The sequence below is a fragment of the Ruditapes philippinarum genome, unplaced genomic scaffold (assembly GCF_026571515.1).
Source record: "Ruditapes philippinarum isolate M1 unplaced genomic scaffold, ASM2657151v2 ctg4536_1_1_1_1, whole genome shotgun sequence".
NCBI lineage: Eukaryota > Metazoa > Mollusca > Bivalvia > Venerida > Veneridae > Ruditapes > Ruditapes philippinarum.
The window spans coordinates 44,180-57,127 of NW_026858363.1; the positions used below are offsets into that span (position 1 = coordinate 44,180).

At 31.7% G+C, this 12,948-nt stretch overlaps 1 protein-coding gene across 4 annotated transcripts in view; it reads left to right on the forward strand.

Moving 5' to 3' along the window:
- LOC132752953 (large proline-rich protein BAG6-like) overlaps nucleotides 1-10,548 on the forward strand; it is a 35,448-nt gene extending 24,900 nt beyond the window's left edge. For all 4 annotated transcript variants that reach the window (XM_060743366.1, XM_060743369.1, XM_060743367.1 and 1 more), the window contains 6 exons: nucleotides 1,691-1,793; nucleotides 3,751-3,878; nucleotides 4,372-4,749; nucleotides 5,330-5,485; nucleotides 6,129-6,236; nucleotides 7,035-10,548. In XM_060743366.1, coding sequence (XP_060599349.1) covers nucleotides 1,691-1,793; nucleotides 3,751-3,878; nucleotides 4,372-4,749; nucleotides 5,330-5,485; nucleotides 6,129-6,236; nucleotides 7,035-7,310 — 1,149 coding nt within the window. In that variant the 3' untranslated portion in view covers nucleotides 7,311-10,548. The remainder of the gene's footprint in view (nucleotides 1-1,690; nucleotides 1,794-3,750; nucleotides 3,879-4,371; nucleotides 4,750-5,329; nucleotides 5,486-6,128; nucleotides 6,237-7,034) is intronic.
- The last annotated feature ends 2,400 nt before the right edge of the window (nucleotides 10,549-12,948 follow it).

Genomic DNA, 12,948 nt, shown 5'->3' on the forward strand with positions numbered 1-12,948 from the left:
ATATGAATATAGTAAAAACTTAAACATTTTCTTTTAAAGAACCCAAAGAGCTAGAGCTAAGATATTTAGCATGAAACATGTTCTAATGGATATCTACCAAGTTTGTTCAAATAAGAGCCCTGGGGTCAAAATCGGCCCCGCCCCGGGGGACATTGATTTCCTTATTTGTGTATAGCAAAAACTTAAAAATCTTCTCCGAAAAACCCTGAATAGCTAGAGTTTAGATATTAAGCATGAAACATCTTCTAGTAAGTGTCTACAAAGATTGTTCAAATAAAAGCCCTGGGGTAAAAACTGGCCCAGGCCCCAGGAGTGTCATTGTTTTTAAATATATGTGTAAAGAAAATTTAAAAAAAAAAATTTTATTTTAAAAAACCCAATGAGCTAGACCTTAGATGTTTAGCATGAAACATCTTCTAATTGATGTCTACCAATTTTGTTCAAATAAAAGCCCTGGGGTTTAAACTGGCCCTGCTCCGGGGGGCCTATATACAGGTGAGCGACTTCAGGGCCATCATGGCCCTCTTGTTAATTTTTACACATGTCATGAACAAAACATTGATATCAACTAAAAGTTAGAATTTGAATACAAAATACACAAGAAAGTATAAATTTTAATTTACCCCCTCCCCCACAGGCCTTTTTAAGTAAGTTAAGAATGTCCATGCCTTATATCCTCTTGGAGTTTTCGCTTATCCGGTAAGGTTTCCCTTCCCGACCATGTCCGGTTTTTACTATATCTAAAAAGCTATGACACAGTCAAGCCTCTAATAGAAATTCTTTTCTTGAAATGATTATTTATCTAAATATATTTGTTTTCAGAATTCAACACAACCAAGACCACTTTCTTGATATGATTATTTATCTAAATATATTTGTTTTCAGAATTCAACAGAAGCAAGACCACTTTCTTGATATGATTATTTATCTAAATATATTTGTTTTCAGAATTCAACACAACCAAGACCACTTTCTTGATATGATTATTTATCTAAATATATTTGTTTTCAGAATTCAACACAACCAAGACCACTTTCTTGATATGAATATTTATTTAATATATTTGTTTTCAGAATTCAACACAACCAAGACCACTTTCTTGATATGATTATTTATCTAAATATATTTGTTTTTAATTCAACACAACCAGGACCACTTTCTTGATATGATTATTTATCTAAATATATTTGTTTTTAGAATTCAACAGAACCAAGACCACTTTCTTGATATGATTATTTATCTAAATATATTTGTTTTCAGAATTCAACACAACCAAGACCACTTTCTTGATATGATTATTTATCTAAATATATTTGTTTTAATTCAACACAACCAAGACCACATTCTTGATATGATTATTTATCTTAATATATTTGTTTTCAGAATTCAACACAACCAAGACCACTTTCTTCATATGATTATTTATCTAAATATATTTGTTTTAATTCAACACAACCAAGACCACATTCTTGATATGATTATTTATCTTAATATATTTGTTTTCAGAATTCAACACAACCAAGACCACTTTCTTCATATGATTATTTATCTAAATATATTTGTTTTTAATTCAACACAACCAAGACCACTTTCTTGATATGATTATTTATCTAAATATATTTGTTTTAATTCAACACAACCAAGACCACATTCTTGATATGATTATTTATCTTAATATATTTGTTTTCAGAATTCAACACAACCAAGACCACACATTGACTTTCTAGCAACACTGAATCATTTCTTGAATCAGCAATTTTACAATGTTGTCTCACTTATAATGAATGCTAGAGGTAAGATTAAAACACCTTTACAATTTGCTGTGTTTGTTCATGTTGTATAATAGATGCCTCAAGTGTTATAATTTAATGTAAATTGACTGACTGGCTATCCAGTTTGCTACACTAGGATAATACATAGTCAGTGGTTAACAAGGAACATGGTTTTGTTTGTGAGCAGTTGACCTAGAAGACGGTGCTAAATTGTTCACTGCTAAAAACTGGAAAACTCCATTATCACAGATCCAATGGTTATTGATTTTGGCAACACATTTAGAAGGAAGTTTATGATTTTATGATTTGGTGGATAGTGAAAAAAAGTTACTCTCTGATTTGTTATCCTGATAATTATTGATAATTGTCATGATAAGATTGTAGGATTGTTTTTGATAGAGAACTGTAGGTTATTGGCTTGGTAAACTGGGCCACATGCCTTCTTCATTAAAATGTTGTACTTGTAAAAATGATTTCTATAGTTGATTGGAGCTTCTTATGTTGGCAACAGTTTGCTTGATCATCTGACCTTTTACTTTTGGCATAAATCTCTTGGCCTAATATGCCCAAGATATGCTTTATTTTTTATTCCCGCAAAATGTTCTGTTTTTAGCTCACCTGTCACAAAGTGACAGGATGAGCTTTTGTGATCGCTTTTCGTCCGGCGTCCATCCGTCCGTCGTCCGTCCGTAAACTTTTACTTTAAATGACATCTCCTCATAAACCACTAAGCCAATTTCATCCAAACTTCACAGGAATGTTCCTTTGGTGGTCACCTTTAAAAATTGTTCAAAGAATTTAATTCCATGCAGAACTCTGGTTGCCATGGCAACCGAAAGAAAAAACTTTAAATATCTTCTTTTAAAAAACCCTAAGAGCTAGAGCTTAGATATTTGGCATGAAACATCTTCTAGTGAGTGTCTACCAAGTTTGTTCAAATAAAATTCCTGGGGTCAAAATTGGCCCCGCCCCAGGGGGTCATTGATTTTCCCTATATGCATATAGTAAAATCTTAAAAAATCTTCTTTTAAAGAACCCAAAGAGCTAGAGCTAAGATATTCAGCATGAAACATCTTCTAATGAGTGTCTACCAAGTTTGTTCAAATAAAAGCCCTGGGGTCAAAATTGGCCCCGCCCCAGGGGGTCATTGATTTTCCCTATATGCATATAGTAAAAACTTAAAAAATCTTCTTTTAAAGAACTCAAAGAGCTAGAGCTAAGATATTCAGCATGAAACATCTTCTAATGGTTGTCTACCAAGTTTGTTCAAATAAAAGCCCTGGGGTCAAAATTGGCCCCGCCCCGGGGGGGCTCATTGATTTTCCTTATATGTGTATAGCAAAAACTTAAATAATCTTCTTTGAAAAAAACCAAATAGCTAGAGTTTAGATATTAAGCATGAAACATCTTCTAGTGAGTGTCTACAAAGTTTGTTCAAATAAAAGCCCTGGGGTCAAAATTGGCCCCGCCCCGGGGGGTCATTGATTTTGCCTACATGCATATAGTAAAAACTTAAAAAAATTTCTTTGAAAAAACCCATAGCTAGAGTTTAGATATTAAGCATGAAACATCTTGTAGTAAGTGTCTACAAAGTTTGTTCAAATAAAAGCCCTGGGGTCAAAACTGGCCCCACCCCAGGGATGTCATTGTTTTTAACTATATGTGTGTAGTAAAAACTTAAAAATCTTCTTTTAAAAAACCCAATGAGCTAGAGCTTAGATGTTTAGCATGAAATATCTGCTTATGGATGTCTACCAAGTTTGTTCAAATAAAAGCCCTGGGGCTTAAACTGGCCCCGCTCCGGGGGGCTATATACAGGTGAGCGACCTCAGGGCCATCATAGCCCTCTTGTTTGATGTTCTGTTGTAGTTTCCAAAAAGTAATTCATTTCTGACTCTACTGGAGACATAAGTCTTCTATATGAATCACTTGTGCTTGTAGGGTTAAATTTTAGCAATGTTATCATTTGTTTTTATAGATGGGGATGTACATTTTGGCCAGGATCTGTATGCATGTGTAAGGAGATTGTTGTCTGAGTTGTTTATACTGAGCAGCAGATGTCTAGGGGGAATGCAGAATGTTGAACGTATGGTCTCACAAAGATTGGTAATACATTTTATTTATGTTAAACTTGTATGTCTGTTGCTTTTGAAGTTGCAACTTTAAAGTCTGAAGAAAAAGATTTTTTTGTATGAAACAAAAGAGCTTACTTAGCTTGTTAATTTTGAATTCCATGAGTTTGAGGCATGCAAAAAAGTCTTTGAAAAACTAAGTCAATAATTTAACAAGATGTACATGTATTTAAAGAAATAATATAATTATTATGAATAATGAAATTAGGTTAAACAAATTTTTTTATTTGTAATCTATTCATTTACATAAGAAAGTACTTGAAAATAAATTTTATAAATTAAGAAGGAAGCTTGAAAAGCTTCTTGTTTTGAAAAAATTCTCTACATTGGAAACTCTCTTTGTGAGTTATAAAATTAAGTTGAAAAAAGGGATCAATTTTGAAATATTATTGAATTGTAAAAATCTTTTTATTTCTTTGTTTAGTGCCATTTCTGTTATCATGTATGGCAATTCCTTTATTTTTCAGCAATCATTAACTACAGGTGTAAACCCATTTATACAAGATTGGATGGCAGCCATGACAAACCGTCAGATCAGTCAGTTCATTCCAACAATTATTGTAACTGAAGGTGAAATCTCACATTATCTTGTATATAAAGAGGTTGGGCAACCGTCTGCTGGAGCCTCGTCATCACAAGCCGCAAAGAAAACTAGCGAGGTGAAAAAAACTGCTTCAAAGTCATCTACTCCATCGTCTGGGTCAGGGTCGAAGAGAGATTCATCACCTATAAGGGCACCTTCACCTAAAAGGGTTAGTGTTCCATCACGCCAGGAGAAAAGGAAAAGAGAAGTGGAACCAATGGAGACAAGTTCACCCGTGTCTTCGTCACCTGGAGCGTCAGCTGTAAGTCAACAAACAATGATTAGATTTGATTTAAAATTTGAATGCTTTTTAGCTCACCTGAGGTAGCTCAGGGTGAGCTTTTAGGATCGTTTAATGTCCGTTGTCCGTCCACATTTGTTCGTTAACGCTCTAGAGGTCACATTTTTGCCTCAATCATCATCAAACTTGGTCAGGATGCTTGTCTAGGTAATTGCTTGGACGTGGTCAAAATGGGTCATTTTAGATGTTAAACTAGGTCATGAGCTAAAAATAGAAAATGTTGTTAACTTGGTCAAGATGTTTGTCTAAGTAATTGCTCGGTTGAGTCAGGTGAGCATTGTAGGGCCATCTTGGCCCTCTTGATTGTTATTTTTGCTCACTTCAGATCATTTGCTCGGGATATTGATTCATTTTTCTTCCATTTATTGACTTTCTTTAAGCTTTTTGGTTCTTCTAAGGTGCATTGTTAATAACCTGACAAGTTTGTTGCCTATTTACTGGTATCTTGGAACATGTTTGATGGTACCTTTATGTTAATTTTCTTTTGTTGTTTGTTACATGTTTATAGACTGAATTTTATGATTATTTGAAAATATTTCAGATTGAAGTTGACAACCAAAGGACACCTCCTGTGAGTGAAGTGAAAGGAGCAGCATCAGCAAATGGTAACAGTAAGCCTCCAGCTCCAGCTGAAAATCATCCATCCCCATCAGGGGCACAGACTGTTAATGGAGACTGGCAATCTGTTGTTCCACCTGTAAGTATCAGAAATGTGCAGGAATATTGATTATTGAAAACCAGTCTGATATACTGGACTGGCAATCTGAGTAAAACTTCCATTAAGTGTTAGAAATGAGTAATGTAGAGAACTAGTCGTTGTATTATAGACTGGACATCCATTTTACTCCTGAAAATAACAGAAAAAAGGCAATTTTTGATGTACTGATTATCAGAGTACTAATAATTTGTCAAGCTTTAGGTTTATAAAATAATGTATGTTTAAACTCTTCTGAAACTTGTTTACTTTTAGATACATCATTTTCAAACAGCCATTTTTGATTGCCAGAGATTCTGGGTAATGAAAATTAGCTAAGTGATATATATGTCTCCATGGCTGACATCTTGGATTTTTAACAGTTGCTAACTACCCTTTAACTACAGATTAATTATGGGTGTACTGTAGACTTAAAATCCTATTAGTCGGAATAATATGTCAACAAATTGCAGAAAAATTACATTTTTACAGAGTCATGTCCCTTTTCTTACTGAACAGTTGAGCACCAAGTCTAACAAATAGCTCCAATAAGTTTGTTATTTGAAAGCCCTATGAACAGATAATGAACATTTCTAAATTCAAAGGACAATCAGGAAAGTTTTTTGAAATATATATTATATTTCAGGAATGGGTAGAAGTTATAACACAAGATATAGAAAAACAGAGGAACCAACCTCAACAACGGCCACATAGTGATGTTTATCTTCAAGGAGTGCCACCAAAAAGAAGACGGGTAAATATTGCATTTTTAGTTAGATTGTAATTGAGCTTCTTTGAGTTTTAATTCAATGACAGTTTAAACAAAATCTTTATAAAGAAAAGATCTCTGTACATTTCCTGACCAGTGAGACCCAGTCTATATTTTGGAAATGATGAAATAGCCAAGAATTGTTCTTTATCAAGGTTAATAATTTGATCTACATGTGTGATTGGTATTTAATCAACACATATTGTGATATCAGATAGTAAATTTTTTTAACTCGACATAGTCAACAAGAGTTACTTCCCTTAGGTGAGCTAATAAACTCTGCATTGTTAAAGGAAACTGTGCAACCATTCACTAAATCATATTACATAATTATGCATATACATCTTAACATTGTTTCGATACTAAATTATATTGGTTTTATCATACAAGTATAGTTGTTTTACTTTAACCTTCCTTGATGGATATTTATTATTGGTTTTATCATACAAGTATAATTGTTTTGCTTTAACCTTTCTTGATAGATAGTTTTTATTGGTTTTATCATACAAATATAATTGTTTTACTTTTAACCTTCCTTGATAGATAGTTATTATTGGTTTTATCATACATATATAATTGTTTTACTTTAACCTTCCTTGATAGATATTTATTATTGGTTTTATCATACAAATATAATTGTTTTACTTTAACCTTCCTTGATAGATGGTTATTATTGGTTTTATCATACAAGTATAATTGTTTTACTTTAACCTTCCTTGATAGATAGTTATCATTGGTTTTATCATACAAATATAATTGTTTTACTTTAACTTTCTGTGATAGATGATGACACAGGATAGACCTGGAGATTTATCAAACACAAGTGAAGTTCTACCCGAGTCTATACGTCGAGCAGTGGCGGCTGCAGCGGTTGAACCAATCAGCAGCCTGGAAAATCTTTCGTCAGAAGTGACCAATGACACTGATTTACAACAAGCCTTTGAGACAAATTTAAGCAATACACTGTCACAAAGAGTTAACAATGACAAAGACTTTAAACCTGAAAGGTTTCCAAATACAGAAGAATATTTCCATAAAGGTTCTGATAAGAAGAAATGAAGGAAAAACTAGGAATGTTACAAATTTTAAGATATTTCTGCAGTGGGTGAATATAGTTGATAATTGATGAGAGTTTTATTTGAAGAGAGATCTTTTTTTCATTCAATTCAATTTTGGAAAGTTTACTATTAAATTATAAGTATATAATTGTCAATATTTCAAGGTGACTGGATGAGAATTGGATAAAAGTAAACTACATTTGGAGAGATTTGTTTTAACATCTTATAAATCATACATACTCTCTGACATTTGTAAGAAACATGGAGTGTCTTGAGAATAGATAGATCAGCTGTTTTGTAAGGCTTATTTGAGACAAAGTGTTTTTCATTTGCTCAGAAATAATTGGGCATTTATTCCTTAAGTTACTAATGTTTTATGATATTTCACTGTATAAATATTGTATTTTACGCTGTTTTATAAATAGAGGTCATTTTATTGTCATAGACAAAGAATTGTGTCAATTATAACCTACATCTAGATAGGTTACTTATCATAGGATATAAATTATTACTCTACCCCTCTATCGAACATTTCCTCTATCATAAATCTCTTGTTATAATAAATCCCTTCTATGATAAACTCCTCTATGATAAACTCCTCTATGATGAACCTATCTATTATAAACCCCATCCATTTTCCTATGAGTTTATTTTAAGAAATCTTTTAAATATTTTTAGATCTCCTGCTATTAATGTATAATTCTATTTAGACCATTTACTCTCAAAATAAGAGTTGTTGTTGAATAAGTCAACTTATGCGTAGGCTGGTTAAGTGTATGGAACATGTTCTGAAGGCTGTAAATTAATCAATAACATGCCCTTCTACTTGATTTTTAATTAACCAATGAATGATATTGGACAGATCTTCCACATTGCCAGCAAATTCAAAAGAAAAATAGAGGACTCGACAAAGAGTTTTTTCAGTCGACTTAATTGTAAGATCTGTACTGACTATTTGAACATAATTAAAAGTATGGGTACAGTTTGTAATGTGATGATTTAGTGATTGGCAATGTTAATTATGAAGATTTCCTCTAGGTTATATGAAGATTTTCACTGGGTTTTATGAAGATTTTCACTAAATTATATGAAGACTTTCATTAAGTTATATTAAGATTTTCATAAAGTTATATGAAAATTTTCACTGGGTTATATGAAGATTTCCACTAGGTTATATGAAGATTTCCACTATGTCATATAAAGATTTTCACTAGGTTATATGAAGACATTCACTAAGATATATGAAGATTTCCACTAAGTTATATGAAGATTTTCATTGGGTAATATGAATATTATCACTAGGTTACATGACCCTTTATAAATTGATGTCAGCTTGAATATTATTAATATTCATACCCAAATTTTGTAGGCAACTTGACCTGATATTTTCCAAGTTTTTTTCTGTCATGCCTCTGTAGCGCTGATCATATGCAAGGACTGAAGTTTTATTATTGAACACACATAATGCAAAATCGAAGTTTATTTTCTTGAGGGGGACATGTATTAGATTAAGAAAACAGTTGTAAAATAAAAATGGTTATTGATTTTAATTCTTTGATATCTAGAAGGAAAAGATGATGTCAACATCAGTATTTTAGGCCATAAAGAAAAAATCTTCTGATCCCTTATTTTCAATAGTTGTAAAACTAACCTTGAATGACATTGTGCGTAGTGATCCACAAAAATGTGGTGATGATTCACTAAGTTTTTCAAGGAACATGACAAAATGTTTGTATTTCATTTATAGTACTACATGTATAGAACAAATTGGGTTTTTATTGAAATGGATAAAAAATGTAACATTTAGTGTTCACACTTATTTTTGTTTATTGAATATGGACTTATTTATTGTTTAATTACATTGTTAAAATGTGGTTTAAAGAAGAGATTTATTCTCTGTGAAGATAGCCACAATATTGACTTACTTACTGTAAGTCATTATTATAGAGCAAGGCCAATCTGCTTACCTCAGCAATCTGGCTAGACTCTATTGCTGACTTGCCTATATATAAGGAATTAAAATGTCACATCCCTAGTGTCAGTTTAACCCTGAACCTGCTTTATATGTTAAATGGACTTGTCTAGTTTCCATTTTTGGAACTGCCCATTATCAAATTTGGGGATATTAAGATGAAAATGTTCAGTTAGTCAGCCAACAGTATAGAGCCTGCTTACACTGACTGCTCAGACTGGCCTGGCTCTATACTTGTGGGAAAGGATAATCACTTCTTGTTGAAAGTGTAAAAATATATCAATTTTCACTGCTTAAGTGACAGTTTTGTATGTTTTATGCAAAATATGAATGTATTAGTGATTAATAGTACTAGTATCATAAGTATACACTTTTACTAAAGATAAAAGGACTACAACTGCATATTTTGGCAGGTTTTAGCCGGGGAAAATGAATATTTAGCTTTAATCATTTTATTCATTCACTTGACTAAAAATGTCTTTACCAGAACAATTAATATTTTGTTGTAGGAAAATAAGGATGCATCTTAAGGTACCAATGGACATCAGGACATGTCTGGTATACAACTATAGAATGGAGCGGGTTAAACTGACAATGATATTTTTCTTTTATTTAAAATGTTCAATGAAATAAATATAAAAATGTTCAAATTACTACATGTATTACCTCAATATCTGTGACTCATTTTATCACCATAGCAACATATTACATGTGTATATCCTTAATTACAGGAGCTTGATATTCTGTCAATAAATAAGAAATAATGTCAAATGTATACAACCTGTACAATAAAATAAATAAATAAGCATAAGGAATACAATATATTTGATGTTATATTATTATTTATTGACAGACTATAACGTTCCTGTGGTTTAATACTCTTTTATAACAATTGAATTTTTAGTCTTAAATAATAACATGCCATTTTTGAGAATAGTAAAACTGTGTGTATATATTGTATGTGTTGAACATATTTGTAAAACAAGCACACAAGATTATAGACATAAATATTCTTTGTGGAAAATACTGTAACTTTTATTCAGTGAAACAAGAAACTCATTCCTTACCAGACATACAAACACAGCAACTTGTTCATATGTACTTGTTTATTGTGACAGACATATAGCTAAAATACTGTTTATGTACCTCTTAACCTGACCTATCAATAAAGTTTTGTTAAATATTAACTTTATCAGATGAAATCAGCTAGTTCAAATGAAATTTGATTGTCTGATTCAAATTTTGTAATAAAAATACATGGTCATTCTGCAAGTGTTGTTGTTTTTACTTCCATTTACATGACAAAGGCCACCTCAAGTTTAAAACCACCCATAATTAATCAAAGTTTTAAATATGATCTTCCTCCAATTAAAAGACCATCTCAAGATATACACCACTTCCGATTAAAGGCCATCTTCAAAATTTTATAGACTATTTTAAATACAGATCAACTTTCTCAAATATTACATTGACCACTTCAAATACCATTTGAAAATATATACCTCTTAATTGAATGATGACCTCTAAACAAACACCACCTGAGTAAAGACCATCTTTAGAAATTTTATACTTGTGATAAAATAACAAAATCGTGATGGTATGACAAATCTTTGTAGAGGTGTGTAAGTATGACAAGGATGCTGTACCTGCATGATAATTGTGTATTTATTACGGTTTTCTAGCCAAATATATTCACAGCATTTCATTATAAAAGCTGATGTTTATGTGTTAGTTATCAATGTAAATGCAACTATAAATAAATTTCGCGTTCAAGCTGATTATAATCAAAAATGGAAGAGTGACTTACATAGAAAGCCAGATTGACTTAATTCGATTTTTTAATGTAAGAAAAATAATTTTAAGTATCTTTTTAACGTCGTGTAACTTACTTTATAATGATAACGTAACTGTTAGCACGTGTACACAATATGTATTGCCGAACTAAAACCACCATTAATGTCTGGGTAGCTGTTGCAACAATTTGATTTATATCCTATTAAAATGCTTTTGTAAGTTTTTTTTTATGAAATGTCTTTGAACAACGTAAAGCATGTATGGATTTCGTGTAAGCATGAAGGTATTTTGCTTGATGAAAGTTGTAAAACGCCGATGGATGGTAAGTGTTTGTGTTTTCAGTTATTCCAAGCAATTTGGATCGGAAAAGGAAAACTCTTAAGTCTAAATGGTAATTAACATTTTGGTTTGCTAATCATAAATCTTTACACGTAATGTACCTGGTTAATCAGTCTTTTTGTCGCATGTCAGTCCAACATTTTTTAACCGAGGTCGATCATTGCTTTTAGCTAGAATATTGTCTGTTTATGAATCATGTATCTTAGCTGTCAAGATTTGAGGGAAAAATCTTTAAAAAAAACATAACGCGTGACAGTTTTAACAGAGAGAACAAATGTTGTATGTGCTCTAGTCTGGACCAGCAGAGCTGCATTGGACATTCTTATAATATATAAGGGTGTTTCAGAATTAATGTAATTTCACGAAAAAATCTCTAAAGTAACATTAAGTTTTAATTTGAAATCATTTCTCTGATAAAATTCAACGTTTCATCTACTTAGTGTGTGAATGTTAAAAGAAAAACATTGTAAATTGATAGCGTTATAACAGTTCGAATTAGGTTTATATTACACTACATATAATTATGATCATATAGAAATATTAACATTTCTCAAGATTACATTCAAACTGCAGATACTCCGGGAATAATAATTTAAATGTTTTCTGTGAAATACGTACATGATTTTTTAAGTCTTCATTTCAGACCTATGTATATGTTAGTGTTCATCCGTGCTGTTCTACAGAAATTAGAAACTTCGACGGGAGCGATAGCGACAAGAGAATGTTTCTAATTTCTGTAGAACAGCTAAGGATGAACACTAACATATTTAGTGTCAAGCTTTATTTGGCCCTTGATTACGTTACTACGCAGTACTATGAAGCACTATGAAAAATAGAAGGCGTCTATGAACGGATTTCAATATAGTATCGACTTTTTCTTCTTCTATGAAAATTAACGCACATATTTCTTAAGAAATACAGCGTTTTCATTGGATGACAAATAAAGCTGGACACTAATCAAATATAATGCTGTGATTATAGCAAGTTACTACATGAATTAATTTCTTGTTTTCATCAAATTGAACCCCAAAAATGGCCTTCTGTGGTATCCATCAGTATTTAATCAAGGAAATAATCAATGAAGTAATCGGAGAAAATGGGTGACATTACATGACGCTAGTTAGCTTTTCTCTCCGGCATAATATCCGCACTGGTTAATTTCATTTTGTTGACTGGTTAAATGAGATATACAAAAAACAGTAGGCAGTTGTTGCATGGTCAAACATTCTTAAAGACCCAGTATGCCACAGTCTTAAGAAATATTTTGTTTTGCTTTTTAAGACAGAGAAACACATTTGTGAAACAATTTGTCATAAAAGTAGTAAATATATACAAAGCAGTTTTTTGACTTAATTTCATTGCAAAGTACTAAACCACCGTAAAAGCAAAATTCTCTGATCGACTAAATTTTCTTGGAGACCATTAAGTGAATTTACAACTGTTCTAAATGATTTGTACTGAAACTGTATTATATACATGGTCCTGCTTTCAAAGTTATTGTTCAGACATTATATAAGCAATCGCATATTATCGC